Below are 17447 nucleotides of genomic sequence, written 5' to 3'. Positions count from 1 at the left end.
TTTAAAGATACAGATAGACTGAGATCATTTTTGTTTTACAATCCAGATTGTTCCATAAGCTGACACCGTTGAAATACATCTTTTTTTTTTTTTTTTTTTTGGAGGGGGGGGGGGGGGGGGGGGGGATATCTGTTCCTCTTTCTTTTTTTCTTTTTTTTATTTGTATATTAACTGTATATTAAAAATTCCATGATGGGCATTATTAAATATTCTTTTGAGATGGTTAGACTCCATCAATTCATTACATTTTAAAGTTTCTAGTTGTATAAATAATGGATTAGTGTGGTCTCTTTATCCGCAGCCACAAACGACACGAATTCTACATTTCTGACTGTAAAAGAAAGACGGAATCGGTGTAGGTTTTGAAATGTGCCTCATTGTGTCGTTAAGATGACACCAAAGTATCAGTTAAACGACCAAATAGCACTCAAAGTTTTAAATCTCTTCTTCTGGCAGGATAAGCGGTTCAGAATTTGGATGGATGGATGGATGGATGGATGGATGGATGGATGGATGGATGGATGGATGGATTTTTTTGTCATTTCTGTAATTGTTGATACATTTTAAAATATCACTCTAAAAGACACACGCAACAATATGAAATCTTGCTAGCCATCTAATGGAAAGCAAAACAAGTGAGCTTGACAAAGCAGAATTGGAGCTAAGGGAAGCTTTTTTGGGTGGGGGGGCATCTCAGTGGTTAATTGTTTTTTTCTCAGTTTTGCTATTCAATGTGTTTGGATGAGGCGCAAATTGCGATGTGAACCCACTTATGTAATAGGGATGTAACGATATCCAAACATCACAATACCATATTATCATGATATGAAGGTCACGATACAATAATTATCACAATATTGTGGGGAGGTTGGCAATAAAAAAAAAGTCACAGTATTGTTTAAGAAAAAAAAAAGCTCATACTAAAAAATAAATAAAAAAACACACACACAATATTGTGCTTTTGTACATTAAATCAATGACAAATATTATAAAAAATATTATAAATATTATATCTAAAAATATATAAGATATATAAGATATATAAAAAAATATGAATATAAAAAATATTGAGGCACTTACTTGATAATGCAAGCACACATTGAGTTCCTACACTTATTGACTCCGTTCACAAGCACATTACGAAGATAAGAAGACGAGGAAGGGCCAAAACATGCCTTCTGAAAATTAAACTGCACTAAAAAAAAAAAAAAAACTAGCCTCCAGAGGGTACTAGAACTGCACAAATGGAAATTAACCCGACTTTTTTTTAACAGATGTGCTGCTTTTAATAGTGTGACATAACTGTGACGATATATTGTGACAGTTTTAATATCGCGATATCACAATTGCCGTTATCGTTACATCCCTATTATGTAGTCGTAGGAAAAAGCATTATTAGCAAAACTGTCTTTCTGCTAGTTGCATATTAGTCATCCTAGTGTGAGGACAGAAAAGCACATGGACCTTAGAATGGAAAATAAGCACATCAAGTAAATGCTGAAAGGGAAGGAAAGGGTAAAGAAAAGGCAAATAGGAGACAAACAGGCCCGAGAAGAGGAAACCAAGACAACAACAGCGACGACTACACAAAGTGGCGCCGAGTTCATTAATTAGACTTTCAAATTGGACTAACTCAAGATGACAGCGTAGTTCTTGTCAAATCACATCAAGGCCCCCCCGGCGAGAGGGAGGGAGGGAGGAAGGAGAGGGAGAAAAGGGCGGCCGCACATGCTCGGAGCCAAACGTCGCTCTTCGGAGCTTGAATGGGTGCCATCTTCCTCTCGCTCCCCGCTCGCTCCTTTGCCTCGGATTACACCCCGACGCCTCCCTTGTGCCCTTGCGTCAATGTCACCGATGCCTTAACAACAAGTGACAGGACGTCATCAAGAGTTTTTGGGGGCCAAATGGGGGGTTCCTGCTTTTTGAGATCATAAACACTGAGACAGAACAACGTCGAAATATGTGAGGTAAACTGTGATGCTAAACGTGAAGTTCAATTCTTGGCTTTTTTTTTTTTTTTTTAACTGGCAGATGGGCCAGGTAAATAAATAAATACATTTTATATATATATAAATCCATCCATCCATTTTCTTGACCGCTTATTCCTCACAAGAGTCGCGGGGGGTGCTGGCGCCTATCTCAGCTGGCTCTGGGCAGTAGGCAGGGGACACCCTGGACTGGTTGCCAGCCAATCGCAGGGCACACAGAGACGAACAACCATCCACACTCACAAGCACACCTAGGGACAATTCGGAGCGCCCAATTAACCTGCCACGCATGTCTTTGGAATGTGGGAGGAGACCGGAGTACCCGGAGAAGTACCCACGCAGAACATGCAAACTCCACCCAGGAAGGCCGGAGCCTGGACTCGAACCGACGTCCTCAGAACTGGGAGGCGGACGTGCTAACCACCGTGCCGCCCGCAAATGTGCATATATATTTAATTATTTTACTAATATTTTTCATTTTATTAGAATAAATTTTTCATTGATTGAATCTTTTATTTCAACAAAAAATAAAGAAATGAAAATGCTACCATTTAAATATCCTATACAACAGCACTGCATATTATTGGTCTGAAAAGAAGAAAGAAAATAAAACTTGGAAATTGAAATCCTAATTTTTCAACAAATGAATCAATTGAGTAATTATTTAATAAGATAAATTGGGAAAAATAATCATGGACAAATTGGCAAAAGAATGGCTCTCATTTTGAGAATTAAAGTGAGCTAACTTGTTCATTGTATGAGTCGAGAAGAGGTGTCTCTTTTTGAAGACAAGACATCTGAATCAAGCCTTAGTTCAGGGGTGTCCAAACTCGGTCCTCGGGGGCCGGAGTCCCGCTGCTTTTGGATGTTTCCCTTCCCCAACACAGCTGATATATGAATTATCTCATCAGCGAGCTCTGCATAAGGAGCCAATCAACAGGAGTTGATTGGAATCAGCTTGGAATCAGCAGGGAAGCATCCAAAACCTGCAGGTCAAGATTGAACACCACTGCCTTACCCCGGGTTTTCACCGGGTGCGGTTGCGGTGCGGTGCGTCTTGACTGCGTGCTCCGGACGGGTCAATTTTTTTGTCAATCCACACCAGCTGTACAGCTGCGGTCCGGCAGCTCCGTCGCAGCCCACTTCCCAACGTGTCTCGCGGGACCGCGCGCGCGCGATCATGTGGCATTTCACAACGACAAACATACAGAAAGTCTGTGCTCAACAGAGAAGCAGAAAGAGAGGTGGACTTCTTTTGATTTAACCTTTTCTTCTTCTTCTGCTATGAGATTCCATGCAGCATCCTTTTTTTGGTTGTCCTTGTAAAGTATATTAATAACGAGAGTCGGGTCAGTGCGGGTCCACTCTTTATTTCTGTCTTCCGCGTCCGGCTGCCGCTCAGTACGGCAAGCGAGACGGGCACAACAAGCAATCGCGAACATCAAACTCACAATACATTACAGTCCTTATAAAAAGGATGTGCCGTGTCATATATTATTTTGTGGTTTTCCACCTCCAATATAAACCTCTCCTCGTCCATGTTCGCTGGTGTCTAAACCATGAATGAGCACATGGCCCGGCGACGCCCACGTCACGTTTTGCTGAAAAACTTGCGAAATAGGAGCTGGCGAGTGTTTTATTCTGAAAGGTAACCGGAAATTTATTTTGAAACTGCCTCGGTCTTCCTGTCCCGCTCGATGTGTTTTGTGCTAGCTTGCCATTTGCCGGAGGCCTACCGCTGCGGCGTCCGGCAAAAATAGAAAATAGGTCTATCCTTGCGGAAGGCTTGCGGCACGCCGCAGGCCTTCCGCAGTCGACACGCAACGCACCCGCAAGCGGTGTAAACTGCACCATTCGAATGAATGGAATCTAATTGCTTGCGTCGCCGGACCGCACCGCAACCGCACCGCAACCGCGCCGCAACCGCATCCGGTGTAAACCCGGGGTTATGCTGCATTCGAGCATGGGTGGAAGTCACATATATCCGAGTTGTTTTTTTCCCCAGTTCCGACCTGAAAGCGTTTGAGGCGAAAGTAAACAACCAAAATGGCGGACAGTGATAAATTGTTTTTTATTTTGGACTTCAAAACTCATTTTGACCTCTAGCAAACTTACTTTCTCGCAATTTTGCTTAATTTATTGCTTTGATCTTATTTCATAAACATTTTTCCAGAGTTCAGTAGTTGACCGTAAAATTTCATACAGGGAGATAGCAGCAATACTGTCACGTATGTTGCGTTACATGACGTTATGTCGAATATTTATGAATGAAGAAAGCTATCTAGTTTTATATTTGAGTAAATTGTGTTTTATCATTCACAGTCTGTGGGCACCATTGCAGAGTGACGTCACTTGTAGTCCGTCGGCGAAGTCGGGGTCCTTTATTTTTTCCGACTTGGCAGGTGGAATTTCCAAGTTCCCGTACACACTTCCTGGTTTGAACTCGGAAAAGTCCGACTTCCGACCATCCTCGAATGCAGCATTAGATCACTATTGCACGCAACTTTTTTCCTCTCATAACATGCTTTTCAAACCTTGATGCTATTAAAAAAGGAAGTGATGTTGTAGGACTGTAATTTATTAAGCATTATTGCATGAGAAAACAGCCAACTTTTGTTAATGAATGCACTTTAGTCTTTTTTGTTTTTTTCTTCAAGAAATGTCATAGTAGTACATTGCATGAACAGTGAACAGATTGCATGTGAGCTGTTTTTTTTGTTTTGTTTTGTTTTTTGTTTTTTGTTTTTTACTTTGTACGTCTTGGTGAGCAGACACGAGCCAATCGTGCATTTGGTGCTTCTTGATATCCGTCAGACAAGGAATGTCCAGTCACTGGGTGTGCGGCCATACTGCAAGACAAAAAAAAAAAAAAAAGGTCCAAAAAAGACTGGCAAGATGATGCTTTCCCCCTTCCTTCAGGGTCCAAATAAAACTTGTGTCGCAATGCAATAAAGTTGTCCTCACCCAGCGCCTCTTAATTGCGAACAAATCACAAATTAGGAAAAAAATAAAATGAAATTAAACACCCTTGAGCAAATCTGCCAACTCGGCCACCGAGGCGATGCAACACAGAGAGAAGGAATAATAACAATCACAACAAAATGTTCCACCCCCCCCCCAATCCGTGACAGCTGGGGAGACAAATCCAATTATTTGCCTCTCATTCTGCAAATTTGTTCTAATGGTCCGAGTGAGAAAGTAAATAAACGGAAACAAAAGGATGTGATTTCTAATTAACTTGAAAGAGGAACAGGAAAGGCGACTTAGTAAAGCCATCTTTCATCCTCAGCCTCGGACCAACTCGTTTGTTTGTTGCACAATGTTGCCGCTCGCCTCCAAATGAAATGTCAACAGATTTATAAGCGGCGCGCTGCTTTTGTCGATTTTATTGTTCATTAAGCCTCCCCACCGCACTTGTCCGAGCCGTCTTCGGTTTTGCAGCATCTCGGCTTTTTGAAGATCACAAAAAAAAAATGCTGAGGCAATAATTGGGTTTGTGCAATTACAGCGGGCTTAATGAGAGAACGCAGGAGTTTGCCACTCAGGCCTCTATCTCTACATTGTGCAAGAAGGGGGGGCACATTCATCAGGCCCCCAAACGTCCCTCATGAGGCCTGCATGATATACGGCGCGCTCATCTCCTGCCTCGCAGTGATTACAATATTACAATATGTAAACAGATTGAGTTAACTTCTTTAGAGTTTTGTGAAACATTCAACATTTATTGTTTTAGTTGGCATTTTTGTGTGACACTGTCAAAATAGTTTGGGTCCAAAGAGTGCACCATTATCTGCGGGAGCGGTCATAGTCGGCTTGACCAATCACATTCCCTCTACGTGTCGGGAGCTCGGGGCTAGTTGTACTTTTGTCTATTTCTTGGAATCAATACATCATATATAAACAACATGTATACCAGATGAATGACAGAAGTCTTAGGTATATTTTTTGTATTCATGTCATTTTCATACTTTGTGTCAGTGCAGAGTTATAAGCCATCAAATAGAGGGAGTGGACATGTGACATGTTGCCCTACCAATGGGTGAGTTGTCACACTCTATGTGGTAAGATGTCACACTGGAGTTTGCAACTAAAAACAAGAACAAAAAAATTATCCCTTTTCTCCTGTTTTTTTTTTTTTTTTTTTTTTTTACAGCTAGAGGAATTGTTTGGATGTCATTGATCTTAAAAATGCACTATAGTCATTGAGCCAACTTTAACATAAAATATTATGAAATAGATTAAAGTCCTTGGGAACTGCTGGCATCGAGGTCATCGCTTTCAGCCTCAAATGCCTGTTTTGCTTCCCTTGAACTGGAAATTTGAGATTAAATTGAATAAAATGAATAAATAAATACAGCATTTCGTTTAATGGATTGATGTATAGTTGTCAGGGTTACCTGTTTGACATCTATTAAACACGACACAAAAAGAGGAGAAGAGACTCAGTTCAGGGCTTGCAAGGAGAGAGGAGAGGAACTGACTGATACAATTCACTCCTGCACTCTCTGAAGATTCCTCTCCTCCTCCATCCATCCATCCATTTTCTTGACCGCTTATTCCTCACAAGGGTCGCGGGGGGTGGTGGAGCCTATCTCAGCTGGCTCTGGGCAGTAGGCAGGGGACACCCTGGACTGGTTGCTGGCCAATTGCAGGGCACACAGAGACAAATAACCATCCACACTCACAAGCACACCTCGGGACAATTCGGAGCGTCCAATTAACCTGCCATGCATGTCTTTGGAATGTGGGAGAAGACCGGAGTACCCGGAGAAGACCCACGCGGGCACGGAGAGAACATGCAAACTCCACCCAGGAAGGCCGGAGCCTGGACTTGAACCAGAGAACTCAGAACTGGGAGGCGGACATGCTAACCACTGGACCACCGTGCCTGATTCCGCTCCTCATCCTCTCTATTTATTTGGTTTTCCACGCCCCTTTCATCATGAAATTTAATCCAGTCCTGACATGTGGGCATACTATAGTTGCAACAACTGGAAAATCCATTTTTAATAAACAATGAAACAAAACCTAGCAAACTAATTTCCTCACTCTTCAGACTCATCATCTTTAGGGCAATTCTGGCATATGTAAACAGAGTTGCCAGTTTCATTGGCCCATTCTTTTCATTTGACAACAAACCCCAAAATGATTGAGACAAGTTGCCCCAAACTACCATGTTGGCTAATACTTGCTCAAGTTTAAAGTTAGCTTAAAACAGAGCAGCAACTGAGGCATGCCAAGATCCGGAATCGCGAGTCCACATGATTTGCTGCTAGAATTTGTCTATGTACGACGATTGTTTCAAAATATATGGTGAAAAAAATTACTTTGGGTTGTGCAAAACAGATAACTGCCACTCATCTCATCTCACAATGTGCTATTCTCTTCTCAGACAGCACACAACCCCTGATCATTTGTATGAAGAAATCTATCCATCCATCCATCCATAGAGTCACTCGAGACATAACGGAAGCATATCCTCATCGTGAAGTGGTCAAATAGGACATTCAGATGGTTTGATCGCAACTCTTCACATATTTATCAATAAAATACATCACGTTCGATTAACTTTGGACCCTGATAATTTTAGCTGAGCAGCGAGCCTTTTTAGCTGACACATCAAGATCCACCAGCATTTGCACGATCCACGAAAATATAACGCTCAATAGATGGAGGCAAAGGCTAATATTGCATTAATGACTTCTCTTTAGTACTAAGAGGAAACTAAAGCCAAGCAATTGGTACAATGAGTAATACCCGACTCTCAACTCAACTCAATGAAATAGCATCTTAATTTTATAATAAAATGTCCTTTGATTTCATCTTTGTCAAGACATGATTTATCAAGTTTCATTTTAAATGTATTTAGTTTGGTATTGCTAAGAAAGAAGGTCATACATTTTGAAATTGCAGTTTACTTCATTTCACAATACTTGCTTGCGTCACCTTTCGCACTCCACAAATATTCCATATTGATGTGGCGACGCCCTCTTAAAATAATCGTTTTCAGGAAGCACAAAAAAAAAAGATTGGTGATGATTTAGGCCAAAAAAAATATTTTTTGAAAAAAATAATGACTTGGCAATTATTTTAAGAGGGTGATAATACATTTTAAAAAAACAACATAAAAACAAAACCTAATTACAAAAATAAAAATTCACAAACCTGCTCTACAAACTAACTACATCATTTTTTTACATGAAGCCAAAATTGCAATAAAAAAATTATTTAAAAAAAAAGTTAAGAGTGCAAAATCCATGATTAGCCTGGTGTGCACCAACCTGAATATCTGTGAGTTGTTTGAAGATACGAGCACTCAGCTGTGAACTCTTTTCCTGACGGGGGATGCGCAAGTGCTACACACAAAAATAGAAAATAATTGTACTAATTGTGTGCACGACTAGCTTTGCTATGACGATTATTTTTGACATTTGTGAAAAAGTGAACAGACAGATATGGGATATCCAAATAAAGACAAAGAAATAGTTGTACTGTACAAGTCACAACTATAGTGTGTGAGTATACTTTCAGCCTCATTTGCATTTATTTACATGAGTGAATACTGAAGATATTTTGTTGTCTGTGACTGTCCTACCTCTCCCAAGTAGAAAATTTCTGCCACCGGGCAGATCATGCAGGCCGTGCCGGAACCGAACAACTGCTTGACTCGGCCCTGCTTGAGAGCGCCCTGGAGCTGGGCCATGTTCAGGGAGCGCTCTGTTACTTTGAACTCCCCCTTTATGTTGGAAGGGAGAAGAGAAGCTTGAGGGCAGTCGGTTGGAATTCAATGTGTGTTTGTGTTTTTACCCATTGTCTGGTGAGTTCCAGGATGCTCCGTCGAGTTACGCCTGGGAGGATGATGCCATTCAGGGGTGGAGTTGCAAGCTCTTCTTCTACAGGTTTGGAAATTAATTTAATCAATTAATTCCATCCATCCATCCATCCATCCATTTTCTTAACCGCTTGCTCCTCACAAGGGGTATATTCAGTTTTAATTCATGCATTTTATTAACTAATAATTAATTAAAATACAAAAAAATAAAAATAATCAATTACAAATAAAAAATTATATATATATATATATATATATATATATATATATATACTAATTTATTTCATTTTTAATTTGTAATTAATTAAAAAAATTATATATATAAATAAATGTATTTTTTAATTTGTAATTATTATTTTACTTTTTTGTACTTTAATTAATAATGATTCATTATTAAAAGGAATGAATTAAAACTGAATAAAGAGCACACACAGCAATAATAGCAAGCATAAATGTCTAGAAAGCATTGTAGATAATTAGATATGATTTTGTCTGTCGGGATGGACTGACCTCCATCCTCATTGATCCAGTGGACAAAGATATTCATGGTTCCCACTTCAGTGATTTGATGGTCCTCACCGTAAAGCCACAGCACCTGTTGACATCCATTTTCCGCCGCCTCGTACTGTGCACACAGGGTGCTACCGTAGTTCCTGTCCCAAAATCAGATCAATAAAATTACGCCACACTTTTATTTGCGTGATTCTCAACTGCGTGGGCCTCCCACCCTCCCATTTTGCAGTCTCCGGTCCCTCCTTCCCAGGCCCGCGTGTACTTTGGGTCGGCCCACAAGGAGATGTCTTTGGTGGCCGCGTTAAAGTAAGAGCTCACTAGGCTCATGATGACAAACAGCAAGGCTCGGCCAGGCTTTTGGACAGCCAGGGATGGCTGAGAGACAAAAAACAAATATCATTCCATATTGTTGATGATCAAACATCGGATTACTGTACTTGTTACTACCTCGGTGCTGATGAGTGTGGGTCTGATGTAAAGACTGGCTGTGTCTGAGCAAGGTACACAGTCCTGGTCCACTTCCACGAGTTTCCTGATACACTCCAGCAACTCTGATGCTTCAAATATCTCAAAATAGGGAACACAATGAATATGTTGTTCCCCCCACATTGCCGACTTGCAGCCTCCAACTTACTGGCAGACAAGCTCTCCTTGCCGAGACGAGCATGCGTTCCATGTTGAGCATTGGCCTGAAGAGTCGCAGTCGATTGTCAGCCCCGCGGTAAGCCTTCAGACCTTCAAACAGCTGTGTAGAAAATGATCAGGCTCAGCGGGGGAATGTAAAGTCCGCACCACGCAGGCCTTGTTTCTCTTCACCTGAACGCCGTAGTGCAATGACGAGCAGGCCGGGTGAAGCGGCAGGTTGTGGAAAGGCTGGATGAGGGGCGACAGCCAGCCCTCGCAGGCGTCCCACTTGATGGTCAGCATGTGGTTGGTGAAGACTGTCCCAAAGGCGCACGTGTCGTGACGGTTTACCGGAGCCGTGGATCGCTTGATAACAAGCTCTGTTGCCTTAAAAAAGATATTATTTCGATTTAGACTCCCACATCTTAAACTTCTTAAGACATATTTCATCCAGGATCTGACGTCCAGGATACAGATGACGTACAACCGTCTGTTGTCAGTGTAGCATAATGACACCGTCAGAATGTATAAATTCAACAATAAAGGACCTAAAATTGAACCTTGAGGCACACCACATTACTTGATAGACTTTCAAGGAGTATGTATATAAACTTTACATAAAGCTGAGAATAAAAAATGTTTGTGTACAGCACCATAGATGCCCGTCAGATATTTTAGTCAATGGTGTGGTTTTGCACATCATAAACAGTGCAAACAGTTTACTATTAAATTAAAATGTATTGCACAATTCTACGTTTGAAAACAATCCGTTCTAACTTGACTGTGCTTGAATCTACTGAACGCAGACATATTTCATTTTGAATCGCTACTGCCACCTGTTGACGAAAAATGGAACTGCACACACTCTTCATGTACACAATGCACACATGACGTCATATCTGTGGGAACGAGTCTGAAAGCTATTGGCCAGAGGCTCTGGGTGGGGGAGTGGGACCATCACATGTAAAGCTTACAGGATGTAAGATTGAGTGAGTGAGTGAGTGAGTGAGTGAGTGAGTGAGTGAGTGAGTGAGTGAGTGAGTGAGTGAGTGAGTGAGTGAGTGAGGAAAAAAACAAACAAACTATTGGCCAGAGACTTGCAGGAGCAGCTCTACTAATTACAAGATGTTGTAGTCATAAATTGTCAAATAAAAAGGCTATTGTAAAGATCATTTTTTGGCCAAATTTTACAGCGATCAACTGTAACTGTACTTAATGTACTCAACTGATTTATTTTTATTTTTATTTTTTTTAAAGATGAAGCATTATGCACATACGTTGATCATTTAATTCAGTGATTGAAATACCACTAGAGGGAGCTAAAGCTTTGACAACCACTATTGAATGTGACTCATCCCACGTTTATGGCTCCAAAATTCCTTTTCAGATCTGACAACAGCAAAGAAAATGCCTGGCATGTGTTAACAGACACGTTTCCCATAACATGAATTAAACGGAACCTTTCTGCCCTTCCTCCTGCACTAATCCCAGATTACAAAGCAATGGCCGACCAACATGTGTTTTGTTTTGGTACTTTTTTGTTTTTGTTTTTTGTATCCAACCAAATTATGTGCCTGTGATCCCTGTTTTTCTTTTTATTATGTTGTTGTTTCCTCCACATAACAAGATGACACCCAAGGAGAAATTTTACCATGCGCCATAATCCCCTGCTCACGTTTACCTGCATCCCTCCATTCACACACGGCGCTGTCAAGTGCTTAAGTGGCTATAAATATGAGAATGCTGTGTCTGCCAGTGTGTGTGCGAGAGAGAGAGAAAGTGGCCTAATCTCTACCTGAGCGCTTCGGCTACTTAGTATGAGCTGGGACAGTGGATTGTGCCGAGAGGAGGACCACATCGACCACCTCAATTGTGACCAACAATAAGGACATATAGTTGGTTCTCTTCCACTCATTCCGATTATTATGGAAAATTGATATTTTAGATTCTCCTTCTACAGGGAGCAACTGTGGGGATTGTTTGAAGTGTGAATCATCAAGATGCTGCAACTGAGGGTAGGCTGATAAAACTGTATTTATCCAGCTGGGACTATCAACACAGGGTGTGCCAAAAGTTACTGTAAATTGACTATTGCAAAGTGAACGTACACTTTTGGAACACCCTGTGAAGTGATCACAAAGTACCTTGAAGCTCGGAATGCTGCATGCCTTCATGGTTGGAGCGTCCATGATGGATGACCGAAACACTGTAAAATTGTAGTATTGGTTAGGAACGTGCTAACTTTAGCCACAAAGTACAAGTGGTTCTCAAACTTTTTACATCAAGTGACACCAAAAACAAAAAATTCTTAAGCCACTGTAACCTACTATAAAGAATAGTTTGTTTCATCGACATATGTTGCATTGGATTCCAAACATCAAAGTGAAATTATTCATCGTAATGAAACAATATTCACAAATCAAAAAAGAAAATAATCTTTAAAGCTAACCCAGTCTTTAAATAATATGTTCATGCTCACCGCCTGTTCACATTAATCCCAAATATTTCATCGTTTTGTGTGATAACCTAACAGGAGACGTCTGTACTGTATAATATTGGAAGTCGACCCAGCTGAAGCTAACCCTTTTATAAATATTTACACAAGTTACATGTTTTCACCCTGGGGAAAAATATTGTTGCTTTAAATACCTTAAATAGAGGAGGAGCCCGGTTGAATTCGTTGTGGATACGCCCTGCTGCTTTACTACTTCATTATTAACGTTCAACGGAACGTTTGTTGCGCCTTTCAAGAGCTGTTGCTGTTGTTACCGCTTTTCGGCACAGAGTGGCGCTGTTAGTTTATATTAGTCCGTGGGTCCTCGCTGGTCACAAACTCCGAATGCACATGCGCGAGTCTGGAGAGGTGAACGGTGGGATTGATTACCAATCAAGCTGGGTAAGGTAACGACGACAGTTTGTGCATTTTTGTGTGTGTTTTTTGTGTTTTGAAGGCGTTTAACGTAAGGTGATTTTATTTTATTTTTTTACGTGTTCATTTTTTGTGTGTAGAAGTTTTTCAAGGTTGTTGTGTTTTTGTTTTTGTTTTGTCTTTTTTTGTTAGGTTTTTTTTTTTTTTTGCGTTGATTTAAACGCTTGGCTACTGGCCCAAAACAAATTGTTAAATCATCTCTCGACCTTTTGTTTTTAAACGTGACATATTTTAAATGGTCAATACAGCAATGTTACGTATCTATTAATAATGTCTTAGGGTATCCCTATGATTGTCTTATTAATTTTTGAGCGTCGTCTCAATTAGTTGTAATCTTCCGCACCTGTTGCTAAATTGTTTACCTCGTTCACAATGTTATAATATATTTTATTTTAGGCAAGGCAAGGCAAGTTTATTTGTATAGCACATTTCATACACAAGGCAACTCAATGTGCTTTACACGAGGAAAGACAACACATAAGCATCAAGAAACAGTAGTTAACATTCAGAGGAAGAAAAATAAATGAAAATAGGTTACAAACTAACAATCTTAAAACATTATTCAACAAACTTTAAAAAATTTAACATAAGGAAGTTTAAAATGATAATGAAAAAAATAAAAATAAAAATTAAAATTAAAATTAAAATTAAAATTAAAATTAAAATTAAAATAATAATTAAAAAAACACTTAATTAAAGCTGTTTAAAAGTCCCTAATCAAAGGTATAAGAAAAAAGCAAAGTTTTTAACCTGGATTTGAAAGCATTTACACTCGGGGCTGACTTCACTTCTGTTGGTAGCCTATTCCATCTGTGTGCAGCATAATAGCTAAATGCAGCTTCACCATGTTTACTTCGAACTCTGGGTTCCACTAGTTGGCCCAAGTCTGTCGATCTCAGAGCCCTGCTGGGTTTGTACTCAATCAGCATTTCTTGGATATATTCAGGACCCAAACCATTTAGTGATTTATAGACGAGTAGCAGAACTTTAAAATCGATTCTACAGCTGACAGGGAGCCAGTGTAAATCCTTTTAATTTCTATTTCCCTACGAGGGAGTTTAAAATTGTACACTTTCTTAAACCTCCATTTAATTGTCATTGAAGTTTATCAAATTCAAACTTTTAATTATCGGCATTTGACAGTGCAAATAAATGCAAAAATAAATGCCGCTATTTAATCGATCGTGCCTTTCATTATACAGTTGTTTTCCCACATTAGGTTTATATTAGACATTTCCATAAGTCTGTAGTGGGCTAAAAGTAGTTCACCCACCTGTGTGTTCTCTAAATTTCTCTACATTTACTTACGTTATAGCTATAAAGTCGGGTATTTTAATGTTTCTACAAACATAGGTTGGGTTTTTAAGCTCCAGGTGTGAGTTTTTGTGTGTTGACCTTACATCCTTCCTTGCTTGCCTCCTTTTTCCTTCCCTCCTTAACGGTATTGAAAAAAGTGTATAGCCTATCTGATTCACCATGCATCAGTTTGTCATGTCACTCGTTGATCACCCTCCTTGTCTGCACCCCAGACTCCAGCCTCACATGATCATGGACTACGACAAGCCCCATCCAACGCGGCGCCACAACCCGGTGGACAGCATCTGCCGCAAACTGCAGACCATCGAATGGTGCGGTGACCGGGAGCCCAATAGCCCCTTCCATATCCCCAAGCTGTCCTCCAGCAGCTATGACACCCCCCATCGTAACATCAGGCCCAACCTGGAAGCCATCTTGAAGAAAGAGGTCCAGGTGCGCAAGGTGAAAGGTGACAGGATGCCAAACTCTGGACCGTTTCAGAAGAGCAACATCCCATTACCCGTTCCTTCCACATCAGCAGCCAGCGCCTCAACTAACGTCACGTACACCGTCACGAGAGGTCTCGATCAAAGTGCGACAAAACCAGTCAAGACTCGGCACAACTACTGTTCCACTCCGACGGGCCAGAGGAAGGAATCGCCGCACTTTTCGTTCCCACAAGACGGAGGACCCCCGTCGGTGCAGCCTGAGAGCGGAATTCGGCACACGCTCTCTTGCACCTTCACCCCATTGAGCAGCACTATCTCGTACGGGTTCAACTTCAGCCCTGTCAACGCCGAAGGCTCCCCCGAGGGTGAGCTGCCCTGCTCGGCTCTGGTTGTCAGAAAATTGTCACTGGGAGATGGAGGTAAGCAGGAACTAGTGTTAATTTCGTAAAAAAAAAAAAAAAAAAAAAACTAAACAAAAATCATTTCGTCAACACACATTTTTCACCCAACTAAAACTAGACGAGACTAAAACCCTCATTAATAAACAATAAGTGGGACTAAATCTATGCTTTTTCGTTGACTAAAGAAGACGAGACAAAAATTTAACTAAAACTAAACTCTATGAACATTTTAGTTCATGAACAAAAACGAGACGAAAATGATGATTTTGTAAAATCTTGTCTCTGCTAATGTGTCACATCTGTGACACTGTCATGTGACATGGCGCAAACATGGGACAGACAGGAGGTGGATTCATTGTGAAAGGTTAAAAAAATATATATATATGTATAATTATAACTTAACATTAATCCAACGGCTATAACGCTCCAACAATAATCTTAATGCGAATGATAACTAATGCTGGCTAACTTGCTATCTCATAGCATGGAGTCACTTGTAATTGTGTGTCAAGTTTTTTTTCAACAAAACAAAACAAAACAAAAAAAGATGTGAAGTATGGAGTCACTGTAATTGTGTGTCAAGTTTTTTTTCATAAAAAAAAAAAGAGAGAAAATTTCATGTGAAGTAGTTTTAGATCCAAAAAGGTTCAATGTAATCTGTTGCCAAAGACACACCTGGATTAATCAGTTTGTCCACTCATGAAAGACAGGAAACAAAAATGTGGTATTCAGTTCAGGAAGTAGTCGAGCTGTGCAAGAGCCCATTCAGCTTCATGGTGCTTTACATACATTGACACATTGTGCAAAGTTTATACAATGTTTCAATGTATTTGTTAGACTTATAGTAGGACTCGAAAGTATATTTGCATTCAAGTTAATTTTGCAAACAATTATCGGCTTGCTTACCATTTTCTTGACCGCTTATTCCTCACAAGGGTCGCGGGGGGGTGCTGGCGCCTATTTCAGCTGGCTTTGGGCAGTAGGCGGGGGACACCCTGGACTGGTTGCCAGCCAATCGCAGGGATATATATATATATATATATATATATATATATATATATATATATATGTTTGTTAAATACAGTGGCTTACAATTATAAGATCAATAAATAATACATTTTCATACAAATCTTACAGTGTACATGTATAAGTTTACTGTATGGTATTTTCTAAATTTGAGTAAAAAAAAAAAAAATCGCAACAATCCACTTGTAAATTCATATTGGGATTAATCGGTATCGAATCGTGACCTATAAATCGTGATACGGATCGAATCGTAAGGTACTAGGCAATCCACACCCCTAATATATATATATATATATATATATATATATATATATATATATATATATATATATAATGAATCTGACATTGTTTATTGCAATACAGCTTGTTCTTTCTGAGTAACCAGCACAAGTACTGCAATCGTGGAAACAGTTCTGTAAAATGCAAGCTCATTTTGAGGAAGCTGACTCAAGTGAGTCTGAATATGCAAATCGGTTGAGCAAATTGCAAACGGTGGATATTCAAACATGGCACAATTTCAGTTTTTGGTTTTTTTTTTTTTTTTTTTTTTACGGCCCCTGTCGTCAACAGTGCCCTGAAGTGCAACTGAGCATCATGTGCTTGTCTTGGCTCGTGCTTCTAGGGAACGCGCTGGCCTCTGAGAGCAAAAACATGGCCGAAGTGGGCTTCATCTGCGAGGAGAATCTCCTCGACACCATCTTCCATGCTTGTGACACGCAGCGTCGAGGTAACGTCGACACAAACATTCACACAAAGGAAATAACTAACAATTGTGATATTACAGTAGTAGTTGTTTACCTTGAACGTATGTATGTACCACTACAGTAGCACATTTCCAAGACAGGAGTGACTTTCCTCTCCAGGCAAAGGGGAAAAGACGGATTCACATCCAAACAGGGTTATTATATTTTTGGAATTTTCAGTTGAGTTAGTTTTGATTTCGTTTTGAATTTTGGTTTTTAAATTGAGTTCGTTTTAATTCGTTTTTAGGGTGGTTCTGTTAGTTTTTGTTAATTTTAGTTATTTAATAAATGCTTAGTTTTAGTTAGTTTCAGTATTAGTTTTAGTTTTTAACTCATTTGCTCCCAAAAATGCATAAAAACTTTCTATTTTAATTATTGCCTTTGTCCCAAAAACGTACTCATAAGTTTTGTTTTGTTTTTAAATGCTAGAGCATACCTGAAGGCTTTGATGTAGCCTCTGACCTGAAGAGGTCGCTTAAAGCAAAGGTAGTTTTTACAATAAATGGCCAGCAGATGGCAGCAGAGTATAAGAGATCAACCAGAACCCTGTCGCAACAAGCCCTTTTCCCCAGTGTTTTGAACAGGTTTGTCAATATTAATGAAATTTAGCTGTATTCTAACGCTAATTGCTGCAAAACGGAAACAG

At 40.0% G+C, this 17447-nt stretch overlaps 2 protein-coding genes across 17 annotated transcripts in view; one reads left to right on the top strand and one right to left on the bottom strand.

Annotated features, from left to right (window-relative positions):
- Window positions 1-4303: 4303 nt before the first annotated feature.
- bcat1 (branched chain amino-acid transaminase 1, cytosolic) lies at window positions 4304-12729 on the bottom strand. 2 transcript variants are annotated; one of them, XM_077501540.1, is made up of 11 exons: window positions 12607-12729; window positions 12102-12163; window positions 10150-10344; window positions 9968-10078; window positions 9781-9900; window positions 9548-9708; window positions 9331-9473; window positions 8796-8881; window positions 8584-8724; window positions 8270-8344; window positions 4308-4837 (listed from the first exon to the last, which is right to left on the bottom strand). In XM_077501540.1, the coding sequence occupies exons 2-11, from the start codon at window positions 12144-12146 to the stop codon at window positions 4799-4801; spliced, it is 1116 nt and encodes a 371-aa protein (XP_077357666.1). In that variant the 5' UTR covers window positions 12147-12163; window positions 12607-12729; the 3' UTR covers window positions 4308-4798. The 2 variants fall into 2 exon arrangements, with proteins under 2 accessions (XP_077357667.1, XP_077357666.1); XM_077501541.1 differs by lacking the exon at window positions 8270-8344 and having other exon boundaries at window positions 4304-4837.
- lrmp (lymphoid-restricted membrane protein) overlaps window positions 11742-17447 on the top strand; it is a 34830-nt gene continuing 29124 nt past the window's right edge. For 11 of the 15 annotated variants that reach the window (XM_077501525.1, XM_077501523.1, XM_077501538.1 and 8 more), the window contains exons 1-3: window positions 12711-12858; window positions 14416-15050; window positions 16681-16785. In XM_077501525.1, coding sequence (XP_077357651.1) covers window positions 12797-12858; window positions 14416-15050; window positions 16681-16785 — 802 coding nt within the window. In that variant the 5' untranslated portion in view covers window positions 12711-12796. Of the gene's footprint in view, window positions 11973-12710; window positions 12923-14415; window positions 15051-16680; window positions 16786-17447 lie in introns of those variants that run through there. The other 4 variants (XM_077501529.1, XM_077501537.1, XM_077501528.1 and 1 more) reach the window with 4 other exon arrangements.

Source organism: Festucalex cinctus, chromosome 16 (assembly GCF_051991245.1).
Source record: "Festucalex cinctus isolate MCC-2025b chromosome 16, RoL_Fcin_1.0, whole genome shotgun sequence".
Taxonomy (NCBI): Eukaryota; Metazoa; Chordata; class Actinopteri; order Syngnathiformes; family Syngnathidae; genus Festucalex; species Festucalex cinctus.
The sequence above is the reverse complement of the archived record's forward strand: the minus strand, read 5'-3'. Positions and strand labels throughout refer to the sequence as shown.